Genomic DNA, 21,010 nt, shown 5'->3' with positions numbered 1-21,010 from the left:
ATCAGTACCCACTCCCTGCAGCAAATTGGAAAAATATAGAATGAAGCACCAATTTGCACTTCCGAAGTCATAAGGCTGCTGGGCTCCTCTGTATAACCGTCCAGCCTGACTTCAAGTTCTGTCCTTGTACTCACATACAGAGTAACTCTTGGGAAGTAAGTGAAAACCTGTACTGTGTTATATATAACCTGGAAATGCTAATACTTGTCTGCAGTTCATCACCTACATTTAGTACTGTATTTTAAAGAATAAATAATATACTATTAGAGTATTTTCTAATTTAAGAATATGGAAAGATGTTGGGCTGGTCAAGGGTCTCTTACATATTTGCATAGTCAGTTTCTCCTGAACATATAGAGAGAATCTAATATAGGAGAGAGGCATGAGAACTATATAAGTTAACTAAAGTCAAACAAAGTTAAGCCAGGGGCCGGCTACGTGCTGCCTGACATGAATCCCGGCTGGCCCGCGATATAAGCAGACCATGGAGAGCATCTAGACAAAGAAAATTACTGCAAAGATTATTTAATAGCTACTCACCCATACCTTAGCATTTACCTATGCCATAAAAGGAAAACACCGGGCCACAAAATATGCCTTGTAAAGGCTAAAGTTACTCCCAAGCTTTCTCCACTGTTTCCCACACCAGCAACTTTCCATATAAAGAACAAACAGATATAAGCTCGACCTCTAGAGTTGGTTGAGGCCTCTCTTCCTTCTCTCATAAGAAGAGTCCACCACTCTGTCTATGGAGTGGATTTTCCTGCTTGTTCTCTCTGCTCAATAAAACCTGCTTTTCCACTTTAACCTCTTACCTGGCTTGCATCTTGAATTCCTTCCTGCCCACAGTCAAGAACCATCTTGGCCTGGGGCTCGACTCCCCACTAGGGACTTGCCCCTCTGGCTTCAAGTCTAAATGAGAAAATTTTGGACAAGACACATTCCAGAGTTGCCTGTCTTGGCTCTTGAAACTAAGAGACCTCTGTCTGCCCTGGATCTGTCATGAACTTCAGAGAATTCTAATGAACTCCAAAATAGCAAAACCAAGAGTGATGAGCAGGTTGTTGTCTAACCTAAGATCTTGTCTTCCTGAGATAATTTAGTTAATGGTAGCCTCATTTAATTAAAAAAAAAGTCTCTTGGAAACAATCCAGAAAGGAGATTCTATTAGGGGGATCATCTAGCAAATAGTTCTTCTCAAAGGTGAGAATTTCAGCAGGAAAAAACAGTCCATCCCAAAGTGTGTTTTAAGTTTTTACCTCATAGGAAGAAAAGAGACTAGACAAACTTTCCTAGGCTCTGGGGGGGTGTGCTCTAGAGAACAGTTTTGGAATCAAGCACACATGGTTCAAATTCTGGCTCATCCACTTACGAGCTATGTGGCTTTGAACTTGTTATTTAACTTATCAGAGCTTCTGTTTTCCTTATTAGTAAAAAACACTGCCTTGCATAGAGAAGAAATCAGTCAGTTCCTCTCCCATCATTAGTGTGCTTGATTTAGTTTTAGTTTGGTGATCAGTATCAAGGATGCAGGGTTTTGTTCCACGGCAAAAGTAAGTACTAGTGTTAGCATAGGTAGCTAGTTATTAATAAAGGAAGGGAGCAAATGGAATCAGACATTAGGACTGATTAACTAGGAAGCTGTAGTGTTCACACACTCCTTAGGAGAGAGCCGCATCCTCCACCAAACAGATGCTAATTCCCAAGTGAGCAGGAAAAATTGTCTTTCCAATATCCCTGGAGGATGACCAGTTTGTTAACTGGGATTACTGGGGGGGGGGGGTAGGGGGAGATGTACACTTCCTTTGCTGAGTGTACATGCAGTAGATGCCACAATGGTGCAGGGCAAGGTAAGTACATGCACAGTAGGAACCAGATGATGAAGCAGAGCTTTGAAGCATTCACAGTAGGAGAAAGAAGGCAAAAGGACTGGATAGGATAAGGGCACAAAACCCCAGAAAATCTAGGGAAGTAATGGCATAGGGGGAGGCACCAGCACAAGGCCACAAAGAATGAAGAAGAAGATTGGTTAGTTTGAAAGAAAGCTTACCCCTTCCCCAACCCAAGGAGAGGTAATCAAAGCTCAGCAAAGGCCCATCTCAGTGGTGCACATTTGTGCTCTCTATCCGATGCAGCCACACGGGCCTGGGTGTGTCGGCCAATCTGGCCAGAGGGCAGCTGGGAACAGAGACTCTGCTGGACTACTGGAGACCAGAGTGATGGCATCACACTTCTGGATCCCGACCCTCCCGGTGGGCACTTGTGCTCACCAAGGCCAGGACTTCTTCCACAGCAAGACGGAGCTGAGCCACCTGGCCGCGGATGAGACACTGGGCACCTGGGGCAAGTCCTTTGTTTTCACTCCAATAAGTCTTGCTACTATTGCTTACATCCTCCTATGTATGAATCCCCAAAGTGCTTTTCACACGACTCCATTGAAGAGTCCTATTTCCACTGGCAACACCAGCTCCTATGCAACACAGCAAGATCTTTTTATTTCTTGGCAGAGGAAATAACCAACAAAACCAATTTCAAAATGATTAGTAGAACCAATATTCTGAATAAAACTGGTACACCTTTTTCCTAAAACACCATTTTAAACAATAATATTAGTCAATTGGAGCCGAACAACCTTGATTTTGCCCCCATGACTAATGCCCTGCTGGGTTCCTTGTGAGAGGTGCTGGTTAGCCTTCAACGTCATCATGAGCAAGCTTTATAAACTGTGGTACAGACCCCAAGCCCATAGGAAATGAGCTTGCTTTCAGATGGTTATCAAAATGTGAATAAAAAAACATATATTGTTTCCAATGGGAAATCTCTCTACTGAACATTTTGCCTACATTGTCCTTGAATTCTCAAAATGACTCTATGACATCAGTACTTTTATTACTCCCATTCCACGTATGAGGAAGTCAAGGCCCAGAGACTTTAGGTAAATTTCCCAGCCTTGCAGTTAGCAATTGGCCATAGCTAGAACTGAATCCTGCTCTGATTCCAAAGCCTACTTCTTAAACGTTATATACTGCCTTATATGCACTATATACTGCATAGAAATATAGTTGACATAACTTACGAAAACAGTCTGAAAGCATGGGATTATCAAAAAGATTTGCCTTGTGAACTAAATTTACTCTAGGATAAAAACATAGACTCCAGAAAGTCTCATAAACCATCGAGATTTCAGTAATAAATGAAATGCTGAAGGGTTTTCTTCACTGGTCTTGGCTAGTACCCACTCTTTGCATCCTGAAACCTCAGAAGTGCTTCTATTTATCTTCTTGACAAGGCCTTTTGCCAAGAAATTTTACTGCTATCAAGTGACCCATCCATCTCTTAAGGAAAATGTCCCCATAGCATCACTCCTCTCAAAAGCCCCCATAGCACTAAATAAGAAAGTAAGGCTGGCCCTGACCCGGCCCAGGGTGGGGGCGTGGAATGTGTCAGAGGCCAGTTCCTATGAGGCCACCTCTGTTCTTTTTTCTTGGATAACGTAGAAATGAACTAAAGGAGGGTCCCCCCGCCTTTGGCTGTTGTGGCTGTATTCTTTATTATTTCTTAAATACATTATTTGCCACCTGGCTGGTGTGGCTCAGTGGATTGAGTGCTGGTCTGTGAACCAAAGGGCTGCTGGTTTGATTTCCAGTCAGGACACAAGCCTGGATTGCCAGGCCCGGTCCCCAGTAGGTGGCACACAAGAGGCAACTACACAATATGTTTCTCTCCCTCTCTTTCTCCCTCCCTTCCCCTCTCTCTAAAAATAAATAAGTAAAATCTTTAAAAAATAAGTACATTATTTAATCATCAATGTAAACAGAGATGAGAAAATTCAGAGACACGACCTGTTTATCACTTCATTACCTTTAACTTAATTGTTTCTTGGTGTTCTTGGTGTTAGTATACATAACAAACATTAACCAGTCAGTCCTAGAGATCCTTGGATGTTTATTAACCCTTCACACATACCCTTTGCACAGACAAGTATACTGCCCATTTTTCAGAGGGCAAAGCAGAGCAATAGCAAAGGGTTTTGTTTCTTTCCTCCCTGCTGACTCCATTTGGTCCCTGTTACCCTCCTCTGCAGACTGGTGATTGCTTCAACCAAAAGTACTTTATCTCCTCCAAATGGACTTTATTTTCAAGTATCATTGTTCTGTATCTTAAGCAGCCTTTCTGAGAATCAGGTGAAAAGGTCCAGCATATTCCACAGTGGCATGTGAATTATTTTGAGCTGAAGGCATGGAAGAATCAAGAATGGCAAGAATATTTCTCTGAACATCCATTCTTTGCCTAAAAGCAGAGCCTTGCAGAAGAATTCAGTTGACATACCCCTCTTTGGGAGCCTTGTTACCAGGGAAGATTGACTCTTATCACCAGAGATGATAAGTTAGCACTGGGATAAGAAATTGCCTAAATAGACATTGTCATAAAACTATTATACCTCCCATCTATTCACCTAAGGGGCCATTTATGGGGGGGAGCACAAAAAACCTGGATTTTATTTATAAAATTTGTATATTTATTCTTATATATTTAAACTTTAGTCACCTTCAAAATACTCTCCATTTGATGCACTACACCTATCAAGACTTTTTTCCCACTGCTTTAAACAGTTTTTGAACTCATCAATTTTGATGCCTTTTAGTGCTTCTGCCATTTTTTGTTTCACATCTTCCACATTGGCAAAATGTTTCCTTTTGAGGACTTTTTTCATCAGGGAAAGAAACAAACAAAAAAGTTGCTGGGGCAAGATCAGGTGAACAGGGAGGGTGGGGGACAGGAATCATGCAGTTTTGGGTCAAAAACTGCTGAACACTCAGCACAGTGTGGGCAGGTGTGATCTTAAATCACCCATCATGAAACAGGCAAGCACGTTGAAAGAGTCTTCAAAAAAAATTCACTGAAGTGGAACACAGCCTCTCACAACAACCCCAGCTGGCACACTGATACAGGTGGGTTCCTAGAACACTCACCTAGGGGGCAGTATAAGGGGCCAGCCCTCCAGAAGATAATTCCCATTTTGGGGGGGACTCCCCCTCATGTTTTTCCCAGAAGTCATTTGTTCTCCCAAAAATGTCCCTCTCCTTCTCATTTCCTACTAAGATGGTATATAAGCCTCAAAATCTAACTCTCTGAGTAATTTTTTTGGTGAACTCCTGTATGTACATGAGTAAAATATGTTTTTTTCCCTCTTGCTAATCTGTTTGATTTATTTCACAGTCCCCCAACTGTGGGAAAATGGTTTTTTTTTTTCCTTTTTTACACAGGATTTTAAAGGATTCCATAATGTTGCTTCAAATGTCCTAATTCTTGATTCCTAAATACCTTAGTCTCTTTTCCACATTGCCCATGTAGTAGACCAGATAAAGGAAACTAACATTGCCCACCTAGAATTATTCCCAGGCAGGCACCTTTCATACTATTTTGGGCACAAACCTGTTACTCACCTTGGCTCTCCCAGCATTGAAATGTGGAGGCAAAGATCTTGAGGCTGCTGTTATTCTGGCTCTTGTCTGAGCCAAGTTACCTGGGGAAAAAAAGGACAAAAATGTTAAAGTAGAGGAAAGTTAAAAAGGATCATGAGTAATTTTCTCTTTCTGTTATATTTTTCTGAATTTTTCAAAAGATTTTCTATGAATTTGAAAAATTTGGAAAAATTTGAATTTGGAATTTCAATGATATAAATTATAAATATATTATAATAATTATAAGCAATAAATATTTTGTCAATAATTTATTATATAGATTTAATTTCTATTAGTTTCAAAAGCAAAAAAGAAACAATAACAAGTCTCCAATTCATTCAACAAAGTAGAAATAGGAAGGCCATATATGAAAAACACACAGCTAACATACTCAACTGTGAAAAATTGGAAGATTCTTCTCTAAGATCAGGAACAAGACCAGGTGACCATTGTTAGCACTTATATTCAACATAGTACTGGCAGTCTTAGCTAAAGCAATTAAGCAAGAAAATAAAAGGCGTCCAAATCATAAAGATTGAAGTAAAATTATCTTTGTTCATAGGTGACATGATCTTACATGTAGAAAATCTTGAAGACCCCACAAAAAACTGTTAAAACTGATAAGTGAATTCAAAAACAGTTATAGGATATAAAATGACGTACAAAAAATCAGTTGTATTTCTATACTAAGAAGGAAAATCTTAAAAGTAGATTAAGAAAGCAATCTCGTTTATAACAGTATCAAAAAGAATAAAATACTTAGAAACAAAAGTAACCAAGGTGAAAGACTTATACATTGAAAATTACAAAGCATTCCTGAAAGAAATTAAAGACACAAATAAATGGGAAAATATCCTGTTATAGAGGAGGAAAAAAATCTTTTTCTTCTACCCATTTACATTCCTTGGCTGGGGACCTGAAAATTAGACTGACAGAAAACAGATTAACCAGAGAAAAAATGAGCAATTCATTAGTGCATACATCACACATACATGTACACACAGGAGTACCCAGTGATGAGTAACTCAAAGGGGTGGTTAGAACATCTTCACAAAATCTGTAAAGTTACAAAACAAAGGAAAAGAACTTTGAGTTTCTTGGGTAGTAAATTGTAGGAAGGTAAATATATGGGGAAGCTAATGAAAGATAAGGGCTAGTTAGGAAAGTTTATTTTTCTGGTACTATTTCTCAACTGTTAGATTGTAGAGTTGTCTCTGGTGATTAACTTCTGTCCCTCTTGTTAGGGAGAGGAGGGCAAAGAGCTTTTAAAAATTTATATCCTGCTTTATAGATTTATATTCTGCTTTTGGGCAAATAGGGGGGTGGGCAGAGAGCCTTTCTTACATCTGCTTCTCAATTACCTTCAGCTCAAAATAATCCTTATGTCAGTGTTGCATATACTGGGGTTCCATAGTCTGCCACCCTTCACTGTGTTTTTGGATGGAAAGACTTAATATTATTAAAATGTCCATGTTACTGAAAAAGAACTACAGATTCAATACAGTCCCATCAAATTCCCAATGGTATTTTTGCAGAAACAGAAAAAACAATCTTAAAATTTATATGGAACCACAAATGACCCCGAAGCTCCAAAACAATCTTGAGGGGCAGGGGGCGGAAGCTGAAGGCCTTACACTATCTGCTTTTAAAATATATTGTAAAGCTACAGTAATCAAAACAGAATGGTACTGGCATAAAGATAGACATACAGATGAATGAAACAGAATTGAGAGCCCAGAATGAAACCCATGCACATAGAATCAGATCATCTTTGACATGGTGCCAAGCCTACCCAATGGGAAAAGGACTGTCTCTTCAACAAATGATGTTGGGAAAACTGGACATCTACTGCAGAAGAATGAAATGGATGCCTATCTTACACTATACATGTGTGGGGTCCAGAACAAATCACCCCCAAAATGTTCTTCTGTGGTATGCAAATTGTTTTGAGCTAAAGGCAACTTTAGCCCCAGGCTGAGGAGAAACTTCTGCCTCCTACCCTTAACTGCCTAGAATGATTCAAATTAGAGACAGTGCCAATAAAAGATTACCAGTGATAGCCTTTTTGACCCACCTTCATAGCGGGGCAAACTTTTACTTTCTATACATCTGCTCTTCTTATCATCCTGCAATGACCCTTTGCAGCCCCAAAGGTGCATTACTTCACCTCTAGCTCAGAATGTCTTATATACCTCAAGCCCACTTTCTACCTCTGAACCTTTCCTGCATGTGGGGTCTCTGACACTCTCTTGTATGCAGGGTCCCGTGCATTTGTGTATACTAAATTTGTTAATTTCTTTTGCTAATCTGTCTCATGTCTATTTGATTATTAGATCAGCCAGAAAAACCTTGAAAGCAAAAGAAAGTTTGTTCTTACCCAACACATGAAAATCAACTCATAAATGACTAATGACTTACAAGTAAGACCTGAAACTATAAAAATCCTAAAAAAATGTAGGGAGAAAGCTTCATAACATTGGTCTTAACAATGATTTCTTGGCTACAAAACCAAAAGCACAAGTAGCAAAAGCAGAAGTAGAAAAGTTAGACTACATGAAACTTAAAGATTCTGCATAGAGAAAGGAACCATCAACAGAAAAGGCAACCTACAGAATGGGAGAAAATATTTGCAAACCATGTATCTGACAAGGGATTAACTTCCAAAATATGAAGTTGACCTTGAACTAAAAGTCCAAACCTGTAAAGAATTTTTATGAGTTTATTTAAGCCAAATTGATGGCACGCCAGGAAGTGAGATCTCAGTAGCTCGCAGAATGACAGTTTGCAGTTTCTTTTATACTTACGGAATTAAGGAGGAATTTAAGGAAGATTATATGAACATGAAAGAAGGCGAATAACAACGAAGCCCAAAGTGAGTAGAAGAAAGGAAATGATAAAGATAAGAGGAGAAATAAATAAAATAGACCAAAAAATACAAAATATCAATGAAACCAAGAGCTGATTCTTTGAAAAGATAAACAAGATTGACAAACGTTTAACCAGACTCATCAAGAAAAAAAGAGAGAGGACCCAGATAAATAAAATCAGAAATGAAAGGGAGAAGTAACAACTAACACCAAGGGAAAAGAAAGGGTTGTAAGAAAATAATATGAACAACTGTATGTCAACAAGTTGGACAATCTAGGTGAAATGAATGATTTCCTAGAAATATACAATCTTTTAAACCAAATCAGGAAATCTGAATAGACAGATTATAAGTAATGAAATTGAAGTAGTAATAAAAAATACTCCCAACAAACAAAAGTCCGGGACCAGATGGCTTCACAGGTGAATTTAACCAAACATTCAAAGAAGAACTAACATCTATCCTTCTCAAACTATTCCAAAAAGTACAAGAGGAGGGAAGACTCTCAAGCTCATTTTACAAAGCCAACATTATCCTAATTCCCAAACCAGATAAAGACACTACAAAGAAAGAAAATTATAGGCCAATATCCCTGATGAACAGAGCTGCTAAAAATTCTCAAGAAAATATTAGCAAACTGAATCCAGCAATACATCAAAAAGGCCACCCACCATTATCAAGTGGGATTTATTCCAGGAATGCAAGGTTGGACAATCTCCACAAGTCAGTAAATGCGATACACCACATAAACAAGGTGAAGGATAATAATCACATGATCATATCAATAGAGGCAGAAAATGCATTTGATGAAATCTAGCACCCATTTATGAGCAAAACTCTCAGCAAAGTGGGAATAGAGGGAACATATCTCAATGTAATAAAGGCCACATACGAGAAACCCACAGCCAACATCATACTCAATTGGCAAAAAAACCTAAAAGAGTTTCCCTTAAGATTGAGAAAAAAACAGGGATGTCCGTTTTCACCTCTCTTATTCAACACAGTCCTAGCCACAGCAATCAGACGAGAAGAAGAGACAAAAGGCATCCCAATTGGAAAGGAAGAATGACATGACATGAGACTGTATATAGAGAACCCTGAAGATTCCACCAAAAAAACTCCTAGGACTGAAAAATGAGTTCAGTAAAGTACCAAGACACAAAATATTCAGAAATCAGTTGCATTTTTATACACTAAGAATGAACTAGCAGAAAGAAAAACTAAGAAAATGATCCCACTTACAATGGCATCAAAAATAAAGTAAAATACCCAGGAATAAGTTAACCAAGGAGGTAAAAGACCTGCACTTGGAAAAAAAGTTAAAAAAGAACTACAATATAATCCAGCAATCCCACTTCTGGGTATTTATCCGAAATAATTGAACACAGAATCTTGAAGAGGTATTTGCATCCCCATGTTCATTGTGGCTGTATTCACAATACCAAGCAGAAGAAACAAACTAAATGTTCGTCACAGGATAAATGGACGGAGAAAATGTGGTATATACATATGTGGACAAAAAGGGGCCACATACTAAACCTGACACACTCAGGGGAGGCCTGCATGGCGGCCTTACAAACTCAGAGACTAAACGTAACCACATAGAAGGGTCTGAAATTAAACCTTCCTAACAAGAAGCAGGTCATGGCAGGTAGTCATGTCCTAGACCAGCATCTTCCTCGACAAAGGTCAACCTTTACCTTAACTGAGCCTATTGTCTGTTTGCATCTATGATAATATACCTTTGCAATGTCAGAGTACTTCCCTTTTTTCCAGACCCCTCAGGGTACAATTCCCCACGAGAGCAGGAGACCACCGGACCCCTCCTTGTTATCTTGTTGCACATATAACCACCTCTTTGAGCTACTCTTGTTAATTGTTAACTCTCCGATACCCACTATAGGTCTCTCTATTTTACTCTTTATCCAATCTCAGAGACTTCCCCCACTTTGCTTTCTCCCACCTCCCTAATACACCACCAATGGATTTCGTATAATGTTGCTTACATCTCATCCTTTGATTCTGATGTATAAAATAAGCAGTGAAACTGCCATTCTCTGGAGCATTTTCTCAATTGTATTGAGATTTTCTTGTCATCAGATTGGCTCAAATAAATTCATAGAAATGCAGGTTTGGACATTTCGTACATCGACATTTTCAATAGAATATTCAACATGAAGAAAGAGGGAAGCCCTGCCATTTGGGACAACATGGACGCACCTGGAAGACACTCTGTTAAGTGAAATAAGCCAGGCATGGCAGGACAAATACTACATGTTTCCCTTTCTATGAGGCATTGGAAGGCATCCTGTTCCCAAGAGCAGACAGCAGTGCGGTGGTTGCCAGGGCTGGGCTGGGGAGCAGGAAAATGGGCGAGCTGCTGCTCCGTGGGTGCGGAGTGTCAGGCAGGCGAGATGAGAAGCTCCCAGAGGTCTGCTGCACAGCGATGTGCAGAAAATGAACAAGACCGCGCTGTGCACTTAAAAACGTACCAGGAGAGCGCATTTCATGCTATGTGTTTTTATCACGATTTTTTAAAAAGTCTCTATTTAGGGCACTGCTACTCATTTTTTAAAAAAGATTTTATTTATTCTCAGAGAAAGGGGAAGGGAGGGAGAAAGAGGGGGAGAGAAACACCAGTATGAGAGAGAAGCTTCCATTAGTTGCCTCTCGCACACCCCGACCAGGGACCTGGCCTGCAATCCAGGCGTGTTTCCTGACCGGGAATCGAACTGGCAACCTGTTGCTTTCCTAACCAGTTGAGCTACACTAGTCAGGGCGGCACTACAACTTGTTGAAGATGAATGGAGGAAAAAAGAAGTTGAGTGTTTTCCCAAAAGAGAAGGTGGGTAGCAGAGAACACCACTGCCAGGGTCTTAGACACGCTGATGAGCAGAGCTGGCAGTATGCGCCCCTCGGCAGGCAGGGAGGAAGTGTGGGCAGCAGCGTCTTGAGTCCTGTGGGCTGACAGGGCTTTGCATTTGCCAGGGGCATGACCTTGAACAAATTAACATCTCAGAGCTTTGGTTTCCTCATGTATAATTTGAAGACAATACTACCTAATCCTCAGAGCTGCCTTGGGCATTTATGGAAATTCACAAAAACTACTGTCAGTATCGGGCTGGTACAAGGTTAAATGCTCACTTCACATTACTAGCATTGATTATTATTATTAGTATTATTATTTGCAGTGAACAGTTAACATATGTCTCCAAGAGAGTAGAAGGCAAGGGAATCTCAGTAACTTGCCACTGTGAATAGTGGTTAATTAAAAAACAAATGAAAGAGAAGAAAAAATGATAACACGACTCCCCTTGGAAACTCTATCTCTTGGTCACTCTGGTTCCCTCCGCTTTTTACTTTGGTCTGAGGGTCTGAGTGGCCTGCTCAAACTCTCTTCTCCCCTATTTCACCACTCAACTTCCCTTCATCTCCTCTCTCATCTCTAGCCTCCCTAACCAAGGGAAGAGATCTATTTATATTTTTACCTATCATGTCTTTTGTTTTTGTAGCAAAATAAAAAGTTGTCAATGAAAGGAAATGCTGCAATTTGTGCATATGCAAGACACCCACGATTTTAAAGTTTTAGCAAGTCTAGCACAGAGATGTCCAATGTTTTCTCTGGCGATGTCTTCAGAGGCTAAACTGTGATGAATAGCTCAGAAAGAACCCTTTGAAGCAGGATTGGTGACATCAAAGTTGTAATCCAGGGGTGGCAGGAGCTTAATAACGAGTGGGAAGCATTTCCACACATTTCAAAAGGATTTACAGCAGGAATAAACAATAGGCCTCAGCAGAAGTGCCACACACACCTTTTACAAACATAACCTATAAGAAGTGTCCATTTCAATTTAAATGTAAATAAAGTGTTCACACTTCTTTCAAATGTTAAGAGCATCCTCAGGACTTTACCCCTAGACAGTGTCTTTGGCTAAGGGTGCCTCACAGCCCCAGAACACCCTCCTGCGCTTCCCCAAGTGTGTGTGGAGGAGGAAAAAGGAAGCCAGAGGCATCTGATGGAATTTATATCCTACGTGGGAACTGGGTTAAAAAAGAATCTGAATTGGAGCTTGCAGTGATCCCACACGACTTCCTGCATCCAATTTACAGGGAAAGAGACAAGTGGTCTGAAGACAGAGCTGGAACTTTTAAAAGATGGCAATTTCCTGCCTGCTTCAGAGGATTTTCATCTCTTGCAAAGTACCCGGCATGCACAATTTCATCTACAGTGTCCTCTAAGAATTGCCCCAAAGGATGGGTTGCTGTTTTAAACAATCGCTCCCGGAATTCGGCTTCCCTCTGCTGCCCTCTCTGGGTGCACAGGATTTGTTGCAGGGTGCCAGTGGTGACTGCTGGTGGGCATCTGTTTGGGAAGTTTTCCTGTTTTAATGTTCCCTAACACAAGAAATAGGCTAATAAGCCAATAAGCTGTTGCAAAGCAATGCTGAAATGTAAAAGGCTTGTGTCGAATTGCTACCAAAAAAGAAGCTGCAAATAAAAAACTCAAATGCTTCAGTTCATCTGTTAGCAGATTAAGTTATCCGAACAGACCTGAAAACTGAAGCCGTGTACCCGACAGTCAGCTTAGATACTGAGACCCCAAATCACATCTTGTTGTCTACATGAAAATGACCTGCTGCTATTCCTGTCTTTCAGCAGGGATTTCATTTTCTGGGAGTCTCCAGTCCCCACAAACAATTTGATTATTCATTACCAGAACTTTCCTAAAGAGCCAGGACCCATCGACTCTTCAATGGAAAATGTCCACAGACACTTCAAGCCCTATGACTCTACAGACCCCTCACTTCAAAATCCTCGGCTCACTGTTTCCACCAATGGTGGACTTTGCATTGTGTGTGGTCTTTACCCAATCCCATCCAGCCTCCTTACTTTGAGAGACTTGCTTTACATCAAATTTGATCTCTCAGTAAATTCTGACCTCCTTTCCTTCTCCCAGACACTGCCAAAGCTTTGAGAGGTGACAGTCTCTCAATGAACTTCGCTTTGTCTTATCAATAGGTTGTGTGAACACCATTTAGGGAGTCAGTGTGGGACAGACCGATGCTAGCATGACGCCTTCAGTGACTGAAATATTCTAATTTCTGTACCTAATAAAAAAGGAGTTAAATTCAGTAGCTGTATAAAATGTACTATATTACTTTGTATGTTTTTAAAAACAACTTAGTTTGTCTTTATGTAACTATATCCTAAATCTATAACAGTAACTTGCTTTAGATTTAATACATTGAAATAACTCAAAATGACAACAACAACAAAGAAGACACAGTTGTAGGAGGCCAGGAGAGAAAGTGTGAAGTTCGATTTTGTTTTGCAGTTTTTACTTCCTTTCCAGGCATGTATCTATGACTCTGAGTATTAATATCAATAAATGAGTGGGGTGGGGGTGGTGTAAGAGTTCCCGGCCCACTTAATCTCACAAGAAAAGAAGCCCTGACTGGTGTGGCTCAGTGGATTGAGTGCCGGCCTGTGAACCGAAGGGTCACTGGTTCCATTCCCAGTCAGGGCACAAGCCTGGGTTGTGGGCCAGGTCCCTAGTAGGGGGCATACAAGAGGCAACCACACATTGATGTTTCCCTCTCCTTCCTTTCCCCTCTCTCCAAAAATAAATAAATGAATAAATATCTTTTTTAAAAAAAGAAAAGAACATGGATAATTTACATATATATGGAAGGGGCTGTAGTTTTGTGGAGGAAAGAAATCAAGAGCAAATAAGAGGCCAGCCGTGCTCCTGGCTGTTTTAGTGAAGAAAGACATGCACTCTCTCTTCTGAATACGCAGCCTTGCCTTTATCCTGCATGTGAGGAATTCAAAGCCCAAAAGAAACTCCTTCCCCACTTCTCTATTGACTTAATTGGCAATTGTTGGCATTTCAACAAACTTCTGTATGATGAACACCTCTAGACTATTCACTTGAAGGAAGCCAAACCAATGTTTTCACTGTTTCTTTTTCTTTTTCATTTAGAATGTGAACTACAGCTTTAAAGATGTGTGACCCAGGGATTTTCAAATTCATAGAGCTGAAGATAAATAGTAATTCCTTCCTTCCCCCTTCAGCTTTAAAACACATGAACAGGATGTTAGTCCAGCAAACACCTGCACCAATCATCAGAATGTTTCAAGGTAACAAGGCTTCCCTTTCTTACCTAGGTCAATAGTGGAGCTAAGGCTCTCTGTTTTCCACATTTCATTGCCACACTGGTGGAAGCTGCCAGTTGTCTATATTAATAACAAGAATCTGCCCTTAATAGAGCCAGGTTAAAAAAGCTCTGGGTATTGTTTGCCTTCCCCACATTTTTGGTGGAGTTTGCTTAGAAGTAACATGGCTGCTAAATGGCACGGCATGTATTAACACCCGTGCTGGAGCCTAGGCTGATGACATCCATCTAAGAAGAACCGACCGTTCGAAAAAGAATGAAATCCACACACGCCTGCCAGTACCCACACCGCTGATAGGTAAGAATCGCATGTTCCAATCTCAGAGCAATAACCATATGCAGCAGAGTGGTTTCTAGTCCAATCAGTGCTAGTCCTGGACAAAACTGTAATTTCGGCAAAGGATATATTCAGGTTCCCCTACACCTCTTTTCCCATCCCTATTTCTGCTTCTGAAGGTTCAGAGTGGTTTTAAGGCTGTGTCTCCTCCTTACCCTGACAACCAGTCCCCCTACTTCCATGCCCTGCCCAGAACTCTTCCAGGCAGTACCGACCTCTTCCATATTCCCGTCAAACATTTCCTGTCTCTCTTCCAAATCTTCACTTGCTAGTTCTCTTCTGACAGCTAATCCAGGTCTAATTTATTTGTGAATAGATAAAGTATCACTTCACTCAGGTGAGACGTTTGTATGTGAAGGGGAGCAGAATTTGTCACCAGGGCCACATTACATTGTTCCTTGTAGTTCCCTCTCACAAAAGGGTCCACCCCTCTCACACCACATTGCTGGATGTCGATCTTGATGAAGCTGCATAACCAGAGGGTTTGCTCCATGGATACCATGGCAGAATGCTATGGCACACGAGTGGAGGACCACCGATCTACTCAGAATCCTTGTATGACATATAATTCCAAGTCATAGAAAGTAGAAGTGATCAAAAGTCCATGGGATAAGAACTTAGGTTTCTCGGTTTCAAGTTTAGTGTTTTCATTGCTTTCATGCTAATGGGGGAGAACCAAAGACGGGCCTATAGTTCTGAGCACTCAGTCATCATCTCGCACAATGGGAAGGTAATAGTCTCTTGTTTTCTGAAGCCCTGTGTGGCTTTCTCAGTCTTAATTGAAAACACAAAGAAACATAATGTACTTCACACAGGGAAATCATAAACCGTCCCACCATCAACAGATAACTTGAGTGGGCAATTTATTTAGGATTCTAGTAATTCAATTAATTCAACCCTATGATTTAATTCTAATTCACAGGATTAATCAGACTGTGGGATGCCACTTTTCTACATGTAACTACCTGCCCCATATGAGACTTTACTCAAGACTCTGGCCTCATTAGCATTTGTAGTAACTAACTGGTATGAGTGCCTTAGTGACTTATATCTACACCATTCAGCTTTGGCCACACAGATGGATAAACACTCTACCTGAAGGTCACTGGAAGAGCAAAATAGCAAAGCTTGCATCTATGGGCTCTCCAGTAATATATGATGCCTTAGTAAATCCTTCCTTTGCCAGGTTTCCTCCCTCCAAAAATTGCCTCCATGGTTAGTGAAGGGGTTCAGAACAGTCCTGTCCCAGATGTACTATTTTGGCGTGTCAATATTTTTGAGCTGAAGAAAATCAAAACCTTGTGGGCTCAAGAGAAACTTTTACCTCTCCCTTAAAGAATTTAAATTTGGGGCCTTGCCAATAATAGAAGTTATCACCAGAAATAACTTTTCATGACCTATGTATAGGGCAGCACAACATTCCAATGACTGAACATCTGCTCGTCTTATTGTCCTGTGAAGTACCCTGCTCCCCTCTGAAGTCTCAGGGCATCGTACCTCCCTCCTTAGCTCAGGATGCCACACACACCTCATGTTACCTTTCTGTCTTTGAAACTCTCATATGTGGGCCCTCTGACTCACTCATGTGCACGGGGTCCCTGGATGTATGTATGTAATTACATTTGCTTATTTTCTCTTGTCAATCTGTCTCATGTAGATTTAATTATTATACCAGCTGAAAGAACCTAGAAGGGTAGAGGAAAATTTCTTCCTCCCCCACATTAGTACTTTCATTGGTAGAGAGTAGCAAGTAACTTGTTTTTGTCTTGTAATTTTAATTTACTCTCCTCATAGCTGATCACCATGAGCAACTAGCAATGACTCTGTTTCTGTGATCGCTTTTCAGTTCCTTCTCTTTCTTCAGTTTGCTATTGTGGCTACAGTGAGTTTCTTTAGCTGTCTAGTTTTTATAGTATTGTTCTTCTTTAGCAAATGGGAAAGGGGACAAAGGTCTAGTTTTTTGCTCCCTTACTGCAATATCCTAAAGATTAAGTAATTCAAGGTGCTTATCTTCAACATCATAACATATATTTTCCTAATAAAAAAGTGTGCTTCTTTCAATTTGCATATTAGCAAATACCAGCCATTTTGAAAAAATAGATGCTAATATGAACGCAGTCATCACTTACATAAATCTTTTTTTTTCTATTGAGTCTTTGAAAGTACTCAAGGCTAACTTTCGATCTGTAGGTTTCCAAGTCTAATTTTCACATATTCCAATTAAATTGCTTTCTTTCAAGAAATGACTATTCCCTGTCACCTAGCTCCTTTTTTTTTTTTTAATGGACCTCGTCTGAACATCTTTGAGAAAAACCACAGAAGCTTAAAAATCTAGAAAGTAAGGACAGGCATACTGAGAAAGGTAACACCCTATAAGTGAAAGAAAACTTACAACATGCCAAATTGGCCAGCATTACTCATAGCTAAGCTATATTGCCACAGGCTTTCTGCATACCCACGTTTCATATAAATATGAACTTCGTTTGTTTTTACTGATTCATAAAATGACCATGCCCAGAAAGCTTCTTCTACTGAACCTTATATGTGTCATGGTGTTGAAGGGTGAAGTTAATTTTAAGTTTTCTTTCTTAAGTACAGGCTTTTGTTTCTTTTTTGAGACCTTGGCCTTACGGAACTGTGACGCAGCACCCAAGATTCCAAAAACTCTCTAAATTAAAGTCTTATCCTACAGACTTGGGCGCAATTAACTACTGTTTCATTTTAAAGAATAGGACCTATTGAGAATAAAGGCCAACATCAACAAAAAGATTATTTCTCTGATGAAGAAACTCTACAAGCATCACAATTCTATGCTAATGATAGAGGTTACAGCTAGTTGGTGAACTTATTGCCTGAGTCCTTTTAAGTCAATGCAAATATTCTACCTTATATTGATAACTTTCTTTAGAAATGATTTGATTCCTTATAGAGATTACAAGCTCTTTAAAGTTAAGCACTTAGTACTTCTATTCCCATTCATTAATTCAAAAAATATTCCTTTAGTGCCTGCTATAAGACTTGCCAATTTCCCTACACATAGTTGAGTTTACTGAAGATGCTTTAATGTAACCGGAAAACATTTAAAATAATTTCTACCCTTGCCTTCTACAGATGGATCATCTCTTCCATCTCTTGGCAAACTTCAGTATCACTGATTCTTCTTTCAGTCATTCAAGAACACCATAGCTCATTATTCCACAGAAACAAGCAATTGACTGTGAACCATTTCTGCAGAGTTAGTGCAGCACCATGGATGAGGGAGGGCCCATCGTGTTGTGCAGTGTTATCTACTGTCCTTTGAAACCCCACCAGAGATAAGAAAATACAAGAGGAATCCACCTGCTTTACCCTATATTCGCCCCTCTGCACCAGATCAGGAAAGGGCTGACAGCACTACGACACTGGCATTTACTGAATGTTCACAGTGTAGGGGACACCGTGCTAAGTGTGTGAAGTGAATGATTTAATACAACAATCCTGTGAGCCATGGTCCCAATCTATCAAGAAGGGAAACTGAGGCAAAGAATTATCTTGCCTGAGGTTAGATGCTGTGGTGCAGAGCACTGAGCAGTAAGGCTGAGGATGCCCTTCCATTAGGAGGACCTAATTGAAGATTTTGTGGTTGTTTCAGGGTTTTTGATAAGATTCAAGCGCTGAGTAATTGATGGGATTGCTGCCTGGCCAAAATGATTGAACCCCACTGATTTTAGATGATGTCTGGATTTTTTGAGTCCTTTACACACCAAACTGTGCCCTCCACACAGCGGTCCCATTGATCTCCCAGCAACCACCACTGTGGCTGAGCCAAGCCTGATCCTTTGGAGACAAGTTGATTCGGTTTTTGTGTAAATTGAACTACCCCTGTGAAAGCCAAAGAATAGAACATTCCATTAAACTTGAACTTTAATGAGATCTTAGTGATCCTCTCTCCCACCTCCAACTCTCAAGTTCAGTGAAGTGGCATTTTATGTAGTTTGCTGACATCTCACATGTGCACACCAGTAAAGTTCACAATTGTTACTCCACACAGCTGTGGTTTACAGCTTCTCTTCACACACAACACCCGGGCACCAGAGCAAAATGATTAACTTTTCTATGATTCTAATATACAGGCCAGACTGTTAGAATCGGGTCTTGTGCTCTAGAGAGAAAAATACAGTTTTTACTAACATGACCCAAATTCCTGGGGAAAAGTGTTAAGTTGGGGTCCATCTCTAAGTACAGAGATGATCGTTTTAATGGCTTCGTTTCTAACTCATTTGGTTTGAAGTGCCTGGAGTTATCCTTTACCAGGGTGAGGGAATGACCCGAAAGCCCCACCGTAGAGAGGTTTTACAGTGAGCTAAATTAATAAACTGTGAATGACCTTGAGACTTTTTCTCCATATGAGCTATGAATTAAAGCAAAGAACCTTTCATCATAAATGGCAATATATTTCTTTTCTATGAAGGAGAAGGATGCTGGCTGAATCAGAATTTATTTTTCTTGCATTTCTGACCATTTGAAAAATCAAAACTGCCACATTTGCTATACTTGATAGGATCATTAAAGAAATAAAACAAAACGACTCTAAACTGAAGTGCCACTTAAAAATAAAGCATACATTCACTGTCACATTTAGGAGTTATATAAGAAGTATTAAAACGTGTTTGGGAAAGACAGTGGATCTGACTCACGACAGATACCAACTTTCCTAATATTAGAGTCATTATTACAACTCAACACTGAAGGCGGTAGTTTTAGTTTTTTAAGGTTATTTTTTAGTTTTGTAAGGACACAGCAGCAATGGGGTCCCAAGAACTAGGAAAGCAGAGGGCCTTCTGGAAATGGATTTCGGACGCGTGCTGGAAGGCTGTGCTGGAAAACACTGGGGCAGAAAACTCTGATCGGCATTGCCTCAGCGGTCTCCTGTCAGTCTGGACCCTAAATAGCTCTCCACAGCAAGCTTCTTACCGGGCCTGAAAGCTCTGTACAAGAGAACCACCTCTCGAAATTTCTGCAATAAAAATACTGGGTGGCTTTTCGCACTCAGTATTCCCTACACTTTTGAGCATCTCTTATTCTCCACACCTCTTTATGTCCCACAGACCTAGTATTTCATGAAACACACTTCAGAAAACACTGTTCTTGATACTGATAACATAGGGTCTTTTTAGTGCCAAAGGAACTTTTAAAAGCTTGTGCTAGGATTCTGCAAATCCAGAATCGTGACTTCTCTCACACACCGGAAAATAGTATAAGGTCAAGTCTGCATGAAATAAAACATTATTTATAAAGAAACAAGACTTTGTCTTCCTTGGGAGGACCCACAAGAAGAGCTCCTTGGCACTGCTGCATCTCTCTGACAGTAGGGATGAGGCACTTGTGTCACCAAGGCAGCAATTGTTAAGGAGCCGCGTCATGCGACATGGGAGATGCGGCCGGTCCAAACTGAGATGCACTGTTTGAATGATATTGTTGATACACTGGGTAAAGATATTAAAATTAATTTCACCTGTGCTAGACAGACTGAATGTTTGGGTTTCCCCTAGCCCACAATTCATACCCTAAATCCTAACCCCAATGTGGTATTTGAAGGTGGGGCCTTTGGGATATGATTAGGTGATTCATAAAGGCAAAGCCCTCATGAAAGAGATTAGTGCCCTTACAAAAGAGCCCCCAGAGAGCTCCCTTTTTCCTTCCACCATGAGAGGACACAGTGGGAAGACAACTCTCTGTGAACCAGGAAGTGGGCTCTCACCAGACACTGAATCAGCTGGTACTTTGAACTTGGACTTCCCAGCCCCCACAACTGTGAGAAATAAATATCTGCTGTTTATAAACCACCCAACCTATGTCATTTTGTTATAGCAGCCCAAATGGATTAAGGCAACTTAGCTGCTTTTTACTTTTTAAAATGTGGCTAATAGGCGATTTTACATTTCACTGAGGAGCAGGATGGAATAGACCACTGAAAAAGAGAGCTGAGAGCTTTCAAACCACAGCAACCCCAGACTGAAGGTTTGGCCTAGGGATTAGCAAGGGTTGGGCTTCCTTCTAATCAGCAGATTCTTCTTCATGCAGACCTTTCACTCTGCGGATGGAAAGCTGGTTCAGCGAACTGAATTAAACCTTCTGGATACAAAGTACCAACCCAAGTTGACCTCAGCTTGTGTCCTGACTTACG

The 21,010-nt window shown here is 40.4% G+C and overlaps 1 protein-coding gene across 12 annotated transcripts in view; it reads right to left on the bottom strand.

Annotated features, from left to right (window-relative positions):
* Window positions 1–21,010, bottom strand: part of MYO3B (myosin IIIB) — a 440,217-nt gene that overhangs the window by 213,483 nt on the left and 205,724 nt on the right. For all 12 annotated transcript variants that reach the window (XM_045196330.2, XM_045196338.2, XM_045196327.3 and 9 more), the window contains one exon: window positions 5,448–5,527. In XM_045196330.2, coding sequence (XP_045052265.2) covers window positions 5,448–5,527 — 80 coding nt within the window. The remainder of the gene's footprint in view (window positions 1–5,447; window positions 5,528–21,010) is intronic.

This window comes from Desmodus rotundus, chromosome 2 (assembly GCF_022682495.2).
Source record: "Desmodus rotundus isolate HL8 chromosome 2, HLdesRot8A.1, whole genome shotgun sequence".
Lineage (NCBI taxonomy): Eukaryota > Metazoa > Chordata > Mammalia > Chiroptera > Phyllostomidae > Desmodus > Desmodus rotundus.
Note: the sequence above shows the minus strand (reverse complement) of the source record. Positions and strands in the feature narration are given on the sequence as shown.